This window comes from Macrosteles quadrilineatus, unplaced genomic scaffold (assembly GCF_028750875.1).
Source record: "Macrosteles quadrilineatus isolate MER2022 unplaced genomic scaffold, UCM_ALF_1.0 Scaffold_5__1_contigs__length_97177068, whole genome shotgun sequence".
Classification (NCBI taxonomy): domain Eukaryota; kingdom Metazoa; phylum Arthropoda; class Insecta; order Hemiptera; family Cicadellidae; genus Macrosteles; species Macrosteles quadrilineatus.
This window is the reverse complement of record NW_026542598.1, coordinates 10,379,893-10,400,590: the sequence shown is the minus strand read 5'-3', so window position 1 is coordinate 10,400,590 and position 20,698 is coordinate 10,379,893. Positions and strand designations below refer to the sequence as shown.

At 35.1% G+C, this 20,698-nt stretch overlaps 2 protein-coding genes across 2 annotated transcripts in view; one reads left to right on the top strand and one right to left on the bottom strand.

Moving 5' to 3' along the window:
• The window catches only part of LOC128994267 (dynein axonemal heavy chain 10), a 116,076-nt gene extending 114,965 nt beyond the window's left edge, over positions 1-1,111 (bottom strand). Inside the window, exon 1 of the mRNA XM_054418681.1 lies at positions 874-1,111. Coding sequence (XP_054274656.1) covers positions 874-1,111 — 238 coding nt within the window. The remainder of the gene's footprint in view (positions 1-873) is intronic.
• A 4,040-nt stretch (positions 1,112-5,151) lies between these two features.
• On the top strand, positions 5,152-20,337 carry LOC128994682 (probable deoxyhypusine synthase). The gene is made up of 7 exons (XM_054419397.1): positions 5,152-5,592; positions 9,210-9,319; positions 11,362-11,745; positions 15,058-15,250; positions 18,281-18,384; positions 18,831-18,956; positions 20,212-20,337. Exons 1-7 carry the CDS (start codon positions 5,460-5,462, stop codon positions 20,326-20,328), a joined length of 1,167 nt encoding a protein of 388 aa, XP_054275372.1. The 5' UTR covers positions 5,152-5,459; the 3' UTR covers positions 20,329-20,337.
• Positions 20,338-20,698: the final 361 nt, after the last annotated feature.

Below are 20,698 nucleotides of genomic sequence, written 5' to 3'. Positions count from 1 at the left end.
TTTAGCCATTAAAATATGGCCTCACTACTTTGTAAATAAAATAACAGTCGTTCAAAAACCCAAATTGTGCGATTTTTGTCAATTTTTCTCCCAATATTTACCACATACATCATTTATGAAATACTAATCATCAGTTTGGAAAGTACCATCTATAAACAAACGATGGTAAAAATATGGTTGTATGTTAAAGATGTTGCAATGGTTTTGTATGAAATTTAACGCTCTTTTCACTGCTATAAGTTATTATGCTGAACGTGTAGGCTATTTGCTTAATTTCTATGCTCGTTTTAGTGAAGCTACTACAGGTAATTGTAAAAATTTATATAATTGGCCATTACAGCCTAGCGGGTGGGGTTGGAAAATTTTTGTTTGGCATTTTCTGTTCCTTTTAGTGAGTAGAATAGCCTAACTGGTAAAAATTAAACGCACTTAGTAGAAACTCACCCCGTTTACAAAAAAAAAAAAAAAAAAAAAAAAAAAAAAAACAGTATTAGGGTAGCCTATTCACAAGAGTTATAAAGAACCTTAAATCAGAATCTCTGACAGCAGAGGTTTCTTATAAGAAAACTACTGGCCATAACCATCTTTTATTTCACCATTGAATATAGAGTACCGGTACTTGAAATTAATCGATAGCTAAAATATCAATCATGAGCCTACTTTCAATAATAAGTAGGTATACATTTATCATTTTCATTAGGAGTCTTATTGCTAGTACGGTATTTGTACATATGTATGTATTGATGGAGGGGTGGACTCGGGGTCCAAGCACCTCCACCAAGCTTGTTGCAAGATAAGGTTCCTGTTGATCAAAAATCTATAGGCCTATTGGGTCAACAAACTACTGTACATCAAATATAGGCCTAAAATTACCTTGCTCTGGCACAAGAACCTCTTCATGGATAACTTTATCATAGTAAGTTTTGTACACAACAAATAACCTTCTTTCCAGATCATGTGTGCCGACAATATTGTCCTCCAAATAATCTGTTAACGACCTTCCTATTTTATTACCATGCCTGGCACACATTTGGTCAAAAAGATTTTCATCCTCTTCATCCAAAAATGTCAGTACTCTATTTTTTATCCATTGTTTCCTATAGTCAACCATGTCGGGATCTATTCACTCAGTCCCTGATGATATCTAGAAACAAAATAAAGTTATGATTTTAGATCAGGTGTCTTGGTCGTTGTCAAAGTTAAAATACATTTTGGGTCAATTTGATCTAGTTTGTGAAGTGAATCATTTTGTACAAATTTTGTGATTAAAACTTAAAACTATCATGGTGTCAGAGTTTAATTACGGTAACTGAAATTAATGAAATATGCAAGAAAGCTTAGCACACAAACCTTAGCAGGTCTGTGAAAAGACCAAAAATAGCCTACAACATCCATGACAGCCGCCTATAAAGCGTTTACCTTTTGTTCAAAATTACAACAATCCTCCACCTCTACAACTCCCTTTAGAATCATAGTGTTTGGTAGCCAAGACAAGGTCAAAGTGTTCTGCGTCAGTACGGTATCTATTCGTTCTCACTCTTCTCTTAACCTTGCAGGACTGGGCCTAGGCCGGATAACCTAAGTGCTTGGTTAAAACGGACAACGACCATGTGTATATGTAGCCTATAAAATACAGTGTGGTTTTTTAATCATATGAATGAAAAACTTAACTGCTTGTATCAATGCTTATCGCTGCAATGTTTTCTTTTAAAATGCAGTTTGAATTGACTTTACTGAAAAAATTGTGTCTGCCTACTGGCGTGAATGCAAAAAAGTTTTAAAATTTAGGTAAGATAAAATTACCAAATTATTTTTGTTGGGGCGGTCAGTAACTTAAATCCAGGGTTAGTTAAAGAGATATTTAATATCACCCAAGCTGATTTCCGCCTCAAAAGAACATGTAAAATCAGCTCCTGCGGCTATTGGATTTATCCAGAAACCATGCTTCCGTAGACAGTTGAAACAATGTCCTTTCTCCTAACTGCCGCACCACTCAGATCCAGCTCCATGGTCTCCTAAAATCCCACCTTCTAAAATAGGTCCAAGTTAGGTGTTCCTGAAGGTTGTGTCACAAGCCAGACTTCTTGTACTTTCTGTGGTCTCAAATCTAATTAATTCTCAATGGCCTGACTGATTTAAGCAGTAAGTTATCATTCAGGTTGCTAACAATAAGTTACTGTCTTATTCCGTAAACTACATCCATTGGCACCTCGCAAAGATAACTTTTCTACATCTTCCAAAGACATATAAAAACCACTAGCTCACCAGCATCAAAATTCAAACCCATAACTTAATCTCAACAATGGCTGCTTGAACTTGAAGAAGACTAAGTTATAAATATCTGTCAAAGCTGCAGGTACTTAGGTTCAGGGCAGGCCTGAGGGGTGTGCGAGTTATGCATCCGCACACTCGAGCAATTTGGAGGGGTATAAAATTGACCATTCTTAATAAAAAATGTTCAAATTCATAGAAATTGACTTAAAGGTTGGGCAGAAATATGTAATATAGGATAGGGAACATATTGTCTCAAAACTTACAATTCAATTTCAATGTTAAAACCAAAGATCTACCTCCCCCCCCCCTTAGTGAGTTCTGAAATACAGTAGCCTGATGTCCTTGAGTAACGTCCAATGCCAGTATAGCAGCCGTCTATGTCTGTGTGGTGGGACGCGGTAAGGATTGTGGTTGTGACTGTCTCCTCTTCCATGGGTGTTTTCTATTTTTAGCCAGTAACCACCGATGTTTAATTTCACCCATGAGATAGGCCTATGCAATTTATCAGTCTGGCATACGGTGATTCCAACTCCAGCATTTGCTATTTATTCTGAGAGTACCGGTACTTGCAATATAAGTGTAAAAGTCATTGAATAGTGGCTACGAAGCCCCGGCCTCCCCTTTGACCTGGAGGTAACCTAAGGGTATTCACCAGGGCATCCTAAAACAGTCCCAGTAGCCTAACTTATGGGCTTAATAGACACGTTAAGATATCGCCATAAAGCTAGGCTATTCGAAGATAAGTAGAAGCCTAAAGTTAGATAAGTTAGCCTAAGTCAAGATTTAACCTATCTTAGTTGGACAGCTGTTTTTAAAACAACCTTGAGATATAATCAATTAATTTAAGTAGTGGTCGGAATGATCAACTGGTGTAGAGAAAAAAAGGATGCAATTTTGAAGTGTTTAACCGGTCAATGTGAACCATTAACCTTCAGATAACTTACGTGGACTTGCTATCTTGTAAAAATGTGTAGGTTAGGCCTACTAAATTAGGACTTATAAGTGAAAATAAAATGTTCCTCAATTAGCTGACTGACTAATTTAGATTAGATAAGCCTGCATGATTAATTTGATTAGGCTAGATAGTAGGTATAGGCCTATTTTGATGTTTTACTTCTCAAGTTGTTCAGTAAGTTAGAACAAATGATTAAGCATAACTACTTAACTTAGTTAGGCCTAGTTTTTAAGTTAGCACTCTGGTACTAACTTTACTTAGCCTAGGATCCTACCTCAAACTTAACTTAACATGATATTAAAACGAGATCAAATCTAAAAGAAATAGGTCAATTGCTATTTCTCAAGAAGCCTAACCTAGGCCTATATAGCTTACCATCAGTATAAATTATTACAATGTAGCAGAATTTCTGACGAATTGTTTTCCATTTCTTGGAACTTTCTTGAGGTTAGACCGAACCTAACGGGTTGAAAATAAAAATGATCGATTATTATTGCCACAAAAATAATAAAAAAAAACTTTAAAACCAAGTTTGCACTGTTTGAAGAATGAAGATGGAAGTTGAATATAAATGTTGGTTTTTATCGAGTTATTAATTTATTGGAGCAATAACTTAGTTCTGTTTTTATTTATGTTAGTCAATCAATCAAACAACCAAAAACAAACAAGGAAAAGGAAGTGGAGTGAAACAAGGTCAAAAACAGAGGTTTATGACATAGAGTAAAGAAGCATGCTGAGTATCAACATCACGGCCGCCTAGATCAACATTCAACCATAGATAAAACCATAAAACATACTCCCTTAGTAGATTTATCATCCTAATGGAACAGCTGAAGACAATTTTATTGTTAGTTCTGTACGGTTTATGTAGAGGTCGTGTTTTGTTTACAATTTGTTTCCCGTTAATACAGTCATTTAAAACCTCGTTTAACCAAATAATACGACGTAATTATAAACAATTAATTGTCCCCTAGTTATTTAACCAAACAGTAAAGCACAAATCAAGAAATTAACCCTAAAATAATAGAAACAAAATTTCGTCGACACTAGCGCCCAGTGTGGCGTACATGAACTAGACATGAAAAACGAGCTTCAAAATTTACAATGGGATGAGAAGTCTATAAAACATACTCCTCCTTGAGGAGTATTTTTTATCTATGTTAAAACATACTCCCTTGAGTATGACTAAGTGATGAGTATCATAGACTAAGGAGAATTCTCCTTATTATTTATCCTCCTTATTATTATTATTTATTCTCCTTAGTCTATGGTTGTATCCATGATTTAGAGGGTAAAATGGTGTTTTCAATCTGGGTGACGTCAGCATATGACGGGAATAGAACGCCTATGCTTTTTCCTTCCACCATGAGTATTGCTGGTTGCCACTGACACGGCCGCCTTTAACTCCAGGCCGCGGCCTTCGAACTGGCAACGTTGCAATTGGTGTTGTAACAGCTGTTTTGTTTGGAAGCAGCTAATGGTATTTGTGTATTTACGAAAGATTGGTTACTGGACTTTGACAATATTGACTCCCCTAAAAATGTACAGATATAGATTTTTAGTTCATATTGTTTCGGTCTTCAATTCTGTATGTTTTATCATTGTTTTTTTTTTCTATATTTTAATAAATTTATGTCCATAAATTTAAATTTAAATCAATAAAGTGCGAATTAATGAGCTGATGTCACCTGTCCGCCATGTTATCTTATGGGACGTCTGTCACTGAACAACACCACTTGCGACGTTGCCAATTCTACCAGGCCGCGGCCTAGTTAAAGGCGGCCGTGCCACTGAGCTAAAATTATGCTCAATGCTGGTTGCTGTTCTTCTGCTTTTCGATTCTGCAAAAAAGCAAAACCAATTTCAAACCATACGTAACTTGTAAACATAACCTCACACGCACGTATCTTGCGTTATGGCGTATTGAACACTGAGCCATATTGAATTATCATCTGACTGAACCTTAGAAACATGAAACTTTCTTTTCTAGTTTAATGTAAAGACAATATTAGATTCTGTCAACTTAAAAGTTATATTTTGTGACAAGTGTAATTGCAAATGTCGTAAACAAATGAGTACCACCTTACTCTATTTTACACACTTCACTCACACTTCAATGTTTGTTGGATGTGGATTGTGGAATTGATTGGAATTAATTTAATTTAATTATACTTAGCATAGCATTTCCCAGGATATAGCCAGAAAAGTCTGTCTATGATTTAAGGCACCGATGGATTGCAAGGAAGATGATAAATGTGATGAAACAATAATTCAAGAAATTGACAAAAATATTCCAATCAAAGCCAAAGAGGCAGTGTTTGTTGAGTGCTCTGGATTGCCATCAGGAACTCCTTTAGTAAAAGGTAAATTATGATCATTGTCGAAGTATTTAGACCTTTAAGCCAGTCTTTGATGAATGTAATTAGTTAGCCAATTGCATATATCTAGGGATTCTAGGATTATCCAATCTCCAGTATTTCCCCAGATTGTATTCCCTACTTAGTAAATAAAATTACGGACGGTCAAAAATGCAGTTTTGTGCGATTTTTGTCAAGTTTTCGTCCAATTTTTATCACATAATGATCTATGAAATAACGAACAGCTGTTCGGATCAAGATTATTTTTTCTAGATGTCACTGATATGTTTACAAATGTTGTTTACAAATACCGCAACCACTTCCGATCTTGTTTTGAAGGCAAATCCCATCCAAGTGAGATTAAAAACGTTTTTCTTACATAACGGATTGAATTAATCGCAAGTGGAAAAATATAGTGTAACCGTAAATGAAATTAAATAACTAGGCATCATCCAGGTCAGGAACCAGAGATTCTTTGTGTATAAAATTGTTCTTGAGTTTTGATAACCAGAAAGAAGACCTTGAATCAGTGTTGTATATGGCTGGGAAACTTGAATTTATTAATGATCGTCGCCAATAGCTTACTAACAAGGTTTCACTAATTGACGGCGCTTCGATGGCGGTTGTGTAAAGCAAAAAATCACAACTGCAGTGGGTAATTGTAACAGAGGTTTACGGATGATGATAAACTCGCTTTTCCAATGTCTATGTCACTTTCTGTTCCTACTCACCGTATGATGCAATAGCTGGACCTTACAGCTAATAGGCCCATAGCCCATCTCTTGGGTACGTATTATAAATTACCAATCTAAATCGTCTATAATAGTACTTCATTTCATATAGTAAGCCGTCATTTCGACAGCATTTCGGTTCATCTCCGAACTAAGCAAATATAAATTGTTATGATAAAATTTGATGACATTAACAAAGATTTTGTATTATTCTACTTATTTTATAGGTATGTACTTTGTTAGGTATGCTTAAATCATAGCAAATTCCCTAATTAAATTCTGTATTTTTGTGTATATGTCTGTTGGTGACACATTAATGTCCTTATTTCTCAGTGTTTCACGGAAAGGACAAGAGCACCTTTGATGATAAAAAGGTCAACCGGAATAAAGTGTTAAATGGTGAGGTTCAGGTAGTAGCCTACTTTAAATACTTTTAACCATTGTGGAAAGTAACTTTCAATTATAGGCCTACCTTAGGGATATGCCTCATCTATAAGTATAAAAGAGGATGTTTGTATATATATATATATGGCAGTGATAAACTCAGACACCGCTGAACCGATTGCCACGAAACTTGGTACATACGTGTAGAATTTCATGGAATAGGTTTATACACCATCAATTTCGTGATCCGTCCAATCGGCTCCGCCCCAGTGGCTCTGGATTTTCCCATGTTAACCTTATGAGAAATGGAATCTTAAACCTTATGAGAAATTGAATCAATTGTTTCAATTAAACAAGTTGGTTCTTTTCTATGATGTTCAATAGCATTAAAGTTACACGGATTACCAACAGGGTGCAGCACTATTATTTCTTTTACATCTATGACAACAGCTAATTTGCAACCAAAAGGTGAGTGAGCATAGCGAACGAACTTCAACCTGGAGGCGAGTTAGCGTAGTGAACGTGCTAACCTGAAGGCAAGTGAGCGTAGCGAATGAGCTAACCTGAAGGCAAGTGAACGCAGCGAACGAGCTCCAACCTAAAGGTGAGTGAGCGTAGCGAACGAACTTCAACCAGGACGTGATTGAGCCGAATAGAAAGACCAAAAATATTGTCTACCCACTAGCATTAATATAAGAGCAATAATAAGGAATCGGTTATCCATTGTACTATATGTGTTTCATTAGTTGTTGTACGTATTTTAATTTAGTTATATAAGCACTTCATATACAATAAGACAATTAAACGTTACGGTACCGGTACTTAAATTATAAATAGTCAAAGGCAAGACAACGTCTGCCGGGTCCAGCTAGTAGATCTATAAAAAGCATATTTTAGTTTAATCATTGGATTTAACATACGGACCAACACGATCCGGGTGACATTTAATTGCGTTTATTTTGGCTTGAAACTGTCAGATACTGTATTTGCGAAGGTTTATGTATAACTAGCTGTACCCGCGGGCTTTGCCCTGTTTAACTTCATATGTGAGCTCGTTTGCTACGCTCACTCACCTTTAGGTTGGAGCTCGTTCGCTGCGCTCACTTGCCTTCAAGTTAGCTCGTTCGCTACGCTAACTCGCCTCCGGGTTGAAGTTCGTTCGCTACGCTCACTCACCTTTTGGTTTCAAATTAGCTGTTGTCAAATATTAAAAAAAATAATAGTGCTGCACTCTGTTGGTAATCCTTGTAACTTAAATGCTATTGAACATCATAGAACAGAACCAACTTGTTTAATTGAAACAGCTGTTAAGATTCATTAATTCCATTTAAATATGAGTACTCATTAGGTTAACATGGGAAACTCCAGAGCCACTGGGGCGGAGCCCGAGAGTCCGATCAGAATAAAAACCACTTAGTTTTCCTATTTAATGCCTATTGAATCAGTGTACCAAATTTCAGCCTCCTGGGTAAGTGGGAAGTGGGAGAATTAGTGATGAGTGAGTGAGTCAGTCAGTGAGGGCTTTGCCTTTTATATATATAGAAGATAGTTTTACCAGCATATCTGAAAATATGCAAACCAACTGCTGTTCTTCATATAAGAAGGTTTCAACTGAATACTATAAGATCCCCGTACGTAGAACGGGCACACAGCTAGTTGTTTACTAAAAAAGAATGTGGTTGTGTGAGCCAGCCAGAGATTACGCTAGTGTGTAAAACTCTATTTTGTACCTTATTTTTTGTTACTGACATAGTTGCTGGGTCACAACAGTTGCTATAGCACATAATAAGTCATTCCATCAGTTTGACTTGGTAAAAACCATCGTGTAATTGGCATAAATCAGTAATTTAGATCAGCACAATCTGTAGGTGGCTCACATCAACTAAGACAAATTTTATTAAAAACCTGGCTACAACTTTAACATGGGGATGGAATGACTAACAGCTAGTTCTTATAGAGAGAGAATATTGTAAAATGTTGTAGTTTTTGTGTTTATGTATATATTTTGATCAAACTTGGCATATTAATTTATTTTATATTAAGCTATTATATTTTACTAAAATACCCCCGCTGCAGCAAACCTGCTAATTAAGCGAATTTCTATTTGCCTGGATTGATTTTCAATTAGGCCTAAATTAACATTTATGTTTAACGAGTACCTAGGTTTGCTGCTACAGGGAAACTAATAGTGTGTATTATATTAAAATATTAATAGCTTAGTATAAAATATAAACCCTGCTAAGGGAAAATGGTCCAACATCTCTATCCTCTGGGTACCTACCTGTGCCAGACATCAAACCAGTAACTCGACCGGTAAATCCTAAACGCTAGCCCCTAGGCTATTAACACAACCACATTTCTTTAAGATTGATATGTGTTACTATGCTAATGCTCAATGTTGTTCATCAGGATGCATATTTTAGTGATGGTAAAAGTCAATATACAGTCTATAGAAGACCATAATTATCTAACTGTTATTTATAGTGATGTTTTTCTTTTATTTCACAGGATATGACTGGAATAATGGAATTGATTACAAGGCACTTTTGGAAACTTACCGTTTTTGTGGGTTTCAAGCGACGAATTTTGGTCTGGCTGTAGAAGAAATTCAAAATATGGTATGCTAGGCTTTAGGTGTGTTTTTTCTTATTTATTTGGGTTATTTTGTAAGACCTACTGGAATTCAGTACCAGAAAAAGTTAGGCATATAGAACGTTCTTTTACAAATTAAATATTTTAATATAGGCTAAATAACTTTACCACTTTTTTACTTTCTCTCCCTATACATGGTAGGCTATATGGAGAAAGTATTGTGTTTGTCAAAATTTTTGAGTTTGAGTTTTGAATCGATTTACCGGTTTTGGGTCCCCCTGAACCCAGAAAAGTGGTTTTCGATGTGATGTCCGTGTGTGTGAATGTGTACAGAGCTACAGACCACACCTGTAATCTGATTTTGATGAAATTTTGTATGTAGGTGCTAATCTATAGTATCTCCAGGGGTTTTTTAATTTTTCAAAATTTTTATTTTTAATGGTGATTTTTTTTATAAAAACCCATACACCTCATAAAAACGGAAAAATCAGATTTTCTCTAAAATGTTACAAATCCCATTCCTGTCAAAATTACGGTTCCAAATCTATTGCTACTAGCAAAAGCCAATTATACAAAAGCCGATTTTGATTAAAACTAATGTTTTATGGTAAAATCCAAACAAAATAGTGCAACCCCCCGATTGCTGTAACAATTACGGTTCAAAGGTTATTGCAAATTTTGTGATTTTCCCTAAAAAATATCATAGTTACTCCCACCACTTACCCATAATAAAGGTTGTTGACAAGCTTATGGGAGAAAGTGTGTCAGATTGCTGATACCGTTTATCGCTGTTAACTTATTCTGTTGTTAAAGGCGGGTAGCGAATATTTATGTATAATAAATATGCACCATTAATTTAGTTGTAACAATTTATTAATGTTACTAAGAAGTCATTTGTTATACTATATTTTTTTAGAGTACTAGTATAAATTTACAATTTTAAAAAAAATAGAAAATAAAAGTAAATTTTTTTTTTAAATATTTTGCCCCCCCCCCCCCTAAGTCAAGTGACTGCCCATACGAAAATGGTTACTTACTTACTTCCGTAGCTCTACAGGCCTTGGTGACCTTTGGCTTCTGCTACAAATTGCCTCCAATCGCCTCGATCTTACGCCATCTCTTTCCAATTCCTCACTCTCAACATTCTCAAGTCATCCTCCACTTCATCAAGCCATCTTCTTGCTTCTCAGCCTACCCCTTCTCCTAGTCCCTTCCATGTTCTGGCACAATAGTTCTAGGCGCTGTCTTCCTTGAGGCATTCTCTCCACATGGCCTAACCAACTGATCCTTCTCGCTTTGATGAAGTGCACAATTCCCCTTACAAAATGTCATTTATTTATACATTTTTCAATATCCTATATCTATCCCCTTCCTTCACCGCTCCATGTATTCTTCCTTTAGAACACTCTCAGTGCGTTTGTGTTCACTGCAGAAAGGGACCAGGTTTCTGCACCGTACGTAACAATCGGCCTAATGAGAGTCTTATACAGCTTCATCGTTGTCTTGCGGGTCCATTAGCTTGGATTTGAGGATCCCAAGGTTAGCATAATATGCCCTGTTACCAGCCATGATTCAGTTTGTGATTTCTTGGCCAACTGTTTTTGCTATTCAGATCTGCCCCAAGGTAAACAAACCTATCCACACAAACAATAATTGCCTACATCCAAGTTTTGGATTCTCCTTCTGGCCTCTGCTTCAGACATTTTCATGTAGTGTGCCTTTTCCTCATTTATTTCCAGACCCATACGACAAGCCTCCTCTTCAATAGTCTGAAATATTTCTTTTAGGTCTTCAGGGCGTCTAGCAATGAAACCATCCGAAAATGGTTGATATACACAAATCCAAATAGCCTAATATAACTTTTTCTTAAAAATAGGGATCAATAAGTTAGGTGTCAAATCTGTGTATTGCTTGGAAGAAAACAGTTTTAAAACTGACCTCTTGTTCTTTTTTTTATTTTTAGGTAGGCCTATAGCATCCTAAAGTTTTTTGAATAGGTAGATTTTAGTTTCTACTTGATTATTTTTAGTAACGCAGACTTGTGTGCTATTCTGTTTACCATGTTTAGTTGAAATGCAGGGACATTCCGTTGAGCGATGAGCAAGAAGACTCACTGGAGGATGATGACTTCATCAGACGCCGGTCAAGTTGTACAATCTTCTTGGGATTCACTTCCAACATGGTATCGTCCGGAGTTCGAGACTCAATACGGTTTCTGGTTCAGCATCGGCTGGTAGACTGCATCGTCACCACAGCAGGTGGTGTGGAAGAAGACCTGATCAAATGTCTTGCTCCAACATACATCGGTGACTTTCACCTCAAAGGAAGCGTACTGAGGGACAAAGGCATCAATCGGATCGGAAATCTTCTTGTGCCCAACGACAACTATTGCCTGTTTGAAGATTGGGTCATGCCACATCTGGATACTATGTTAGAAGAACAGAAAACCAAGGTAATTGTTAAATGGAAGCGAGGGAGAATGTTAGTTATTAGTTATCCATCAGTATAAACAAATCCTCTTAGAACTGTTCCCATTTTCAAAATAAAGTTATTTACCATAAAAATAGCCATTGAAAAAATAATGCCGACATTATTGCTTTTTGTTTATAGTTCTGTACGACTCCTGCCAGGCTGGGTAAAGCTTTATTTAATAGATTTTTTTATATAAATTAAACAATGACGGTTTGAAACAGAATATATTTATTATGTGATTACAATATTATAATAGTGTGCTACTTTAACCCTCCAAGTGTCCATAGTTTTGGTCTTAATGTTCGCCCATTTATTGCACAATCACAGGGTTTTATTAAAATGTATCATAGAAACTTAAAAACAATGTAAAGTATACTGTTTTATATATCATTTTGTTTGGAAAATTATGGGCTTCAATGTAACATATAAAACATTACATAAAAAATGTTCAACAATTTTTTGGGTTAACATTTCTCAAAAATTATAAAATAAATGAAAAAATTTATGTTTGGGCTCAATAAATTGTTATAATTTTATAGATCTACAAATATTTTAAAATTGCCACTTTGTTCAGAATTTTATGAGGATTCCAAAAATATAATAATATAAGGAAGTAGGTTTGCAAATAAATAAGTTATGGGCAAAAAACATATTTCGGTACATAGAATGCATAGCCATTCATAGCTAGGAATCTGGCTGATAATTTACATCAATATCACTACGGTACCTACTTCTTCAGGATCATCAACCAGCCCTTCAAAATCACTTAAATCTTCTTATAATGCACCACGTATATCACTACTTGTGATTTTTAACACTAAAACAATGATACCCCCGCCGCAGCAAACCTGCAGACTAAGCGAATTTCCATTTGACTGATTGGATTTACACTAAAATGTCTACTTAAAAATAAAACATTTATTCTTGATTTAAATAGAATTAGTTTAACAAGTACTTAGGTTTGCTGCATCAGGGAGGGTAAAACTGATTTTTTTTGTAAAATGTGTAGATAGTTAGTAAGAAATAAAAACTTTTCCAAATTTGATCAAAATATGTTCACAAACAAGCAAACTACAACAGTTTACTTATTCTGCATAAGAATAACATGGGAATTTTAAATTTACAATTTTTTGGAATTTTCTCCGTAACCATTAAGCGCATAATAGCGCTTCAATATACTAAATTATTTGTTTTTTTAAGCTCTACAAAATGGTTTGGAAAGAAATAGCTAAATTTTATGTTTTATGGGTCAAAAATGGGAAAAACCTATTTTTACCCCATAAAACCCCCCGTAAACCCCCGTTCCCATGGTCCGATCATGCTGGATCGCGAACTCGTTCGAATAAACGTACTTTTACACGTTTGTACCAATTTTCATCAAAATCGGATCATTTTTGCTCGAGTTATCGTGCTGACGGACACATATATATATATATATATATATATACAGTGTTTTTTTAAAAACTTGCATCTTTATTTATGTAAAAACCGCAATAGATAGAAATATGCAGTTTGCGGGAATCATCTATTGACGTAGGGGGACCAATTGTTTTGAATTCAACGTTACATTCACATTCCCCCCCTTTCCCCCCCTGCCACCAACTTATTTTTTTTAAATAGCAAGGTACCCCTTGTGACATATCAAATAAAAGAGCACAAAAAAAGAAAATGTTTGATGAAAAAAAATTGAAAATCGGTTCATAAATTTGTGAGATATTCCCCCCCTCACCCCCCCGAACTTAATTTTTTTTTAATAGCAAAGTACCCCTTGTGACATATCAAATGAAAGAGCATGAAAAAAGAAAATTTTTGGTGAAAAAAAATTTTAAATCGGCTCATGAATTTGTGAGATAATCACCCCCCTTTTCCCCTACCCATAACTTGTTTTTTAATAGCAAGGTACCCGCCCTTGTGACATATCAAATGAAAAATAAATTTCGCCAAAATTTTTCTTTTTTCATGCTCTTTCATTTGATATGTCACAAGGGGTACTTTGCTATTAAAAAAAATTAAGTTCCGGGGGGGTGAGGGGGGAAATATCTCACAAATTTATGAACCGATTTTCAATTTTTTTTCATCAAACATTTTCTTTTTTCATGCTCTTTTATTTGATATCACAAGGGGTACCTTGCTATTTAAAAAAATTAAGTTGGGGGCAGGGGGGTAATGTGAATGTAACGTTGAATTCAAAACAATTGGTCCCCCTACGTCAATAGATGATTCCCGCAAACTGCATATTTCTATCTATTGCGGTTTTACATAAATAAAGATGCAAGTTTTTAAAAAAACACTCTGTATATATATATATATATATATGAATTTGAACGGATGGTGTTTTTGGCCTCTGGGGAAAAAAATCGGTCCCGCGTCCAGGTCTTACCATGAGTACTACGGTAATAGCTTATTCCCTATATCGGGAAATTCGCTAATAAACGTAATAAAACACATCAGTCATCTGTGCGGGGTTAACCAAGTTGTTTAGAAATACGCACGTCAGCTGTCTTCTACAATATTTTCGGAACTAAAATGAATAGCGTCTAGAAACAGACATCAGGAGAAAGCTCAGAATATGCCGAAAACAACGATACCAATCAAAACAACGATACCAATCTCGATCCAGTTCAATCTGATTCAGTCAGTCCCAGAGCCTTCGCCGTAAACGATGTTTGTGGGTCGCAAAAGCGACGCATAACACCACGGCGGGTGTGTTGTGCGTCGATTACGCGACGCTTAACACTCGGAGGGTTAACCGACTTAAGATTAGGCTACGTATTTTACTGGCAATAGTAAATAAGTAGATCATAGTATTACTGTACTTCACATTTAAAAAATGTTAATCTACAACTAAGACCTACTGCCAATATTTAATATCTATTTCTATTTTTTTATATATTGGTTTATTTAACAGAACAAGGCACAAAGACATGATGTCAAGTTTTACAACATATAAAAAGAACGCAATAAGGATAAAAAAGGCTTTTAAATTTGTTCCTTATTCTACTAAAACTGCATGTTCTTAACAGTGTTGTAATTGTATGTATATTTTGTTGCTGGTGGTGTGGGAAAAAGTTTGCAACTCACTTGGGAAGGTATTAACGGTATTCACCTTAAATCCTGCACTTGACAAGCACAGGAACTACCATGCTCATTCTGTAAACACCTACTTCACGGCCTTGTTGCGTAATAGCTTTGTAATAACCTATATTACTAATTTTAATAAAGTATAGAATACTAAGTAAGTTATTTTAAAATGTATTCTTAAATTTCATTCACTTATGATTTTGATTCGCAGGGAACTCTTTGGACACCATCTAAAGTTATAGAAAGACTTGGCCTGGAGATCAATGACCAAAGTTCCATATATTATTGGGCAGCAAAAAATCAAATTCCAGTTTTCAGTCCTGCCCTTACAGACGGTAGCCTGGGAGATATGATGTTTTTCCACTCATATAAAAACCCAGGATTAGTAGTCGACATTCTTCAAGGTAATATAAACTATAGTTCGGCCGCTTAGAAAACGACCTGCGTGCTAATGCTAAACCAATGCTGGAGGAGGTCGCTTTCTAAGCGGCCGAACTATAGAAATAGATTTAGATCTTATGTGTCAATTCAACTTATACTGTAGGATCATTGATATTTAATTGGTTAAACTTTTAACCGGAGCATCAATCCTCGATCTTTAGTTAGGGTATTTTAGATTTATAAGGTGCAAACAATGACTTTTAATTTGTCTGTCATATTTAGCCTTTTACAGACCTTGGTTTGCCACTTCCTAAGCAATAAGTAGTATTTGTATGAAGACTGCAATGTTACCCGTCAATATAGCCTATGCGTTACATTCATTCATTTTAGTTTAAATTTAGTTTCCTGGAAGAACCAGGAACCCAAATCCTCAGCCTCCTAGAGAACAAGACAACAATCGAGACAGAATAAATCAACATACAGTAGACTCCCTCTTATCCGGACACCTTTTAACCGGACTAAACTCGGCGGAAATGACATCTCTTTAACCAAAAAATTTGTATCAGCACATTGGTTTAACCAGACTAGATCGGCAGGAAGTGTGCGGTACTGAAACGACTGTTCTCGTGGGAAAGATTTGAGACCAATGATTACGTGTTTGTATACAATGGTCTCCTAAATTTAAGTCGAATATCACAGTAAACGGTTCGTTTAAATGAGTTTTTGGGGACGTCAGTTTAACAGGAAAACCCGTTATCCGGACTGGCCTCATCCCGAGGAGTTCGGATAAGAGGGAGTCTACTGTAGCAGAAGAGACAGCAACATCAATCACACGCCTACCGTCCCAACCATCACCAAAACCATCATCCACCATATCACCATAACATATACCAGGAACATGACCAGAACAGATATCAAAGTCAAGAGAACAGAACTCCATACCATCCACCCATCAACAACGCGGACAACAAAATCAACCAAACAGATCGCCACCTCGTAATTATGCCACACAAGAACATAACCAAGTGTGCGGTATGTTCGGCAAAAAAAAAGTCGACAGAACCCATCAATACCCAGTTCCCCAAATCACCAGGCTGCAGGGACTTCAAACTCCTAAGCACAGCAATTCACGGCCGGTGCAGCGAGGAGGACACATCTCACCTCTCTGCAGAATTCGCAGCGAAAACTCATCCAAACCTCAGACGGCCAAGCAATGAAAAAAATACTAACCAGAACATAAACAAAGAAATAGGAAACATTGTAATTTTAAATAACATTTATTGCGACCAAGAATTTTTGATAAACAACGAAGAGGAAAATAATAAGCCAGAAAATACACAAAATACGTATTCCATCAATTGTCCCAAAATTCCAATTCAAATATCCATATGTTCAACATACACATTAATCGATAGCGGTGCTAATATAGCTTGCATTTTTTGAGAATTTTGTTAAAGAAAACCAACATATAATGGGAAAATTCAAACAGTTACTTTTAACTAACACCACAATACGTACAGGCTCAAAAACCAAATGTATCACCTATATCTTATATAAGAATAAATTGTTACTATTGCTATAAATTGTTACTATAAATTGTTAAATTGCTACTATTCCAGTTAATATCAGTGGACAAACCATCAATCTACAGTTTATGCTCGTACCATATCTTTATAGACCAGTGATTTTAGGATGTGATAGCTTAGAAAGCATGAAGGCGAAGGTGAACTTTGTTAATAATAATATAAAAATGAATATAAATAACCAAGATATTGTAATGAAGTTTGATCAAGTTTCTACTGAAGGAATCACTTGTTCCATCGTCGATAATTACAGCCACAGGTCAGATCCCGATATTAATGGCAGTTACAACAATAAAAATATACATAAAGAAGATTTTCATTACAAGCACCAATCAAATAATAATAATCAATTGATGGACAGCATAACTGAATCCGAAGTTCAAGAATATTTAAAAGATAACAAATTATTGATTGATACGCAACGAGCCGAGTTAGGTAACCTGATTCTCCAATATAAACATATATTCTCTGAAACACCAGGAATTTGCAGCTAAAAAAAAACATGAACTAAACAATTTATGGACCATATCATATTTCACACCTATAGATGTATATAGAACCGACTCACCAAGATCCCACAGAACAAGAACCGGTAGAAGACACACAGTAACCGTGCCTGCAAAATAGACAATAATCGCGAGTGTGTAACCCAATTCCCCATACAAACTGTGATATGGGACACTAATCGTGAGTGCGTGCCCCATCCATCCCCATATGTATGCTATTCTCTAAATCCCAAAAAGATACACGTGTTATTTCACTCTATGCTCAAAAACCTATTACCCTTAATCCCCCATTTACCACAATTTAATATTTGTTATTATGTTTTGTTTCATTTTAAACTTGTTTCCCCTATAGATATAAGTCAACTTTTAAGATAATCAATCATTTAATGTTTATAATTCTAACTTTAAGATGTTATTTTTCTTACTTCTGTATGAAATACAGATACTTTGATGGTTTATCATTCAAAATTAAATTTGGCATTTGGGTACTAATCCGTAGTTTCTCCTTGCTTTTTTTTAAATTTTATTTTCACTTGTGATTTTCCCAAAAATACCCATAGATAACAGAAAAAGCTGAAGTTTCACAAAAGCCGCCTGAACCTATTTTGATAAAAATTTAGTAGGCCTATGTTATAGTCTTGTCAAGCGTAAATCTAATCACAGTACAACCCCCATTGCTATAAAAACTTTGATGCAGACTGTTGTGATTTTCCCCAGTTAAATATAGTTACTCCCACCGCTTACTCATGATAAAAGGTTGTTGACATGCTAAACAGGAGAAAGTATGTGTCAGTGAAAAGTATTAAAGTATAAGTATAAGTATTTCTGATATTGTTTTTTTTTTATTTTTTATTTTTTTATTTGTGTTGATAATTACACCTCATACCTTGACGTTATAGTTGTTAAATGCTCCATCTCACACCAACTAGTCTCATTCACTCAAGTAGCTCTATATTCATTTCAGACCTCCGCAGACTCAACACCATTGCCATGAAAGCCGTTAACTCTGGTGTCGTCATTTTAGGAGGCGGAGTGATCAAACATCATATCTGCAACGCCAATCTCATGGTATAGTGCAATACTACTCTGTTTAATATAGGTTAACTGAAACAATAATGTATTATTACTGTGAACTTTCACTAATACCAATACTTATAGTGGGAGGGTGTTTGATTTACTGGGATAAAATGCCTGTATAAGCTAAGAAAACCTAAGCACTCGGTGAGCATTTTGTTATTACAACAACATTGAAGGAGTTGATTGAGGAACAACAAGTTAAATTGGTTTCTCATTAATTAATATTTTTAGGTAAAAACTAAACAATAAAAATTAAATTTATCTAGGTTGTCTAGTGGTTAAATAGTGCTCGTCTGGAAATGTCCCAGGTGTGATCGTTTCTGGACCCATTCACTTAGCACGGTTTTACTGGGACAGAGAATGATACGTTCTACCTCAGAGATTTAAAGTTTTTGTCATGATGTGAAAATATTTCAAATAAAGATTGTATATTATAGAGAAATGGAGCGGATTACGCAGTATTCATCAACACAGCTTCAGAGTTTGATGGCAGTGACAGTGGTGCTCGACCTGATGAAGCTGTGTCTTGGGGCAAGATTAAGAAAACTGCAACTCCAGTCAAAGTAAGTCATCGAAGATTCTTGTGCTTAATTATTTGTTACAGTATATACTTCTTAGGTAAAAAAAATAACAGGGGACAATATCGAAAAATGGAAAAATAAAGAGATACTGAAGAATAATACTTGCTTCCAATAACCACTTTAACATTCTACACCACCATTGCAATCTTCCTTTCTTTGTGATTAATTAGTACTTAGTAGTCTGTGGCCATCAACTATTTCAATTTTGTATGTGTATATGTGTTTATATCGACTCATCCTTAGCTCTTCCTATCAATAACCTTTTTCCAAAAACACTTTGTACCAGGTACAATCTATCTAATTGTTTAGAAATATAATTGACTAGTGATGGTCAAAACCCGAATCTCAAAACCTTAACACGAAATATAATTACCCGGTCAAGGTAGAAAAACTACAGAATGATTCAATGCTCATTTTGCAATAAAAAAAAGAGATCAACTCCTGATCCAGACTTAATAATATAAATATGTATCTGATAAACTTCAAACCCAAAACAACATGATTTTTTATAAACAAATAACGTTAAAATAAAACTCCTGACACCAACATAAACATGATTATTAGAACATTTAGTGGTCAATATTTCTTTGTGATTAATAAATATCGATATGAAACTGAATTGTACGTTGTTCCTATATTTCAGATGCCTTTTGCAGTTCAGAATACAATTTACTTATTCATTAGTGTTAACTGTTAATGGTGATATGTTTGTTCCATTGCTACCAGCTTGTGTGTTAACAGTTTTATAAACAATAATGACACAAAAACTATCAGCAGTTTCAAAAATCTAAGTGTCAAAATATTCAATTTCAAAACTTTTGATTTTGATACTGAAACATTCCCAAAGTTTTGATGGTTTTGAGATTTGCAATTCGGTTTTGACACATCAATAATATTGACTGTGAAAAGCGTGTTCATTAAATAAATATTAAATTAGCTATAATAATAATCTCCAATTTAAATGAAACACACTTTACTCTCGGAATGGTTCAGTTTCATGATTTTTTGCAACTTACTAAATTGCTAATTAGATTATATCATCGGTCTGTGAGCTGTAGATAGAATTAACAATATGTTCTAGTTTGTGATCTGATTTTTTTCATATTCTTCTCTCTAGTATTAATTTTTTCCATCAAAAGTTTTGCCTTACCATTGTCAGAAAATAACTAAAATTTTGAGCTTTTAAGTTGTAGAACCAATTTTGTTGTCAGCTTATTTTTCAATGACATTTTTTCAGGTATATGCAGAAGCAACACTAGTCTTCCCTTTGTTGGTGGGAGAGACTTTTGCCACTTATCACCATGATAGACGAGATAAGGCCTCACTAGATAAAAAATGTTCACCAAGTAAATAGACTTTAAAGCCAAGAATAAGTGTTCATTTTTATCAAACCTGTAATAATCTAGCATAATGGATCATGTGAACTTATGTATTGCAGACACATAATCTCTACGCCTATGTGCCAAGCCAAACCAAAAATAATTTTTGCGGGCTCAGTCAGCTCACATTTGCTTAGAATGTACAAAACTTGCTTACACCGCTACTTAATGTGGTTTTTATACTGGGGTGACATCACTCACACTTATTAAATACAACAGCGAGCTTACAATGAATATCTATTTCTAAGTTAGATCAACTGAATTTTCAGCAAGGCTCGTTTTAACCGATTTGGAAAGATATAGGTACTAAAAACACAAATTAAAATCCTACATTTAGTCAATTTA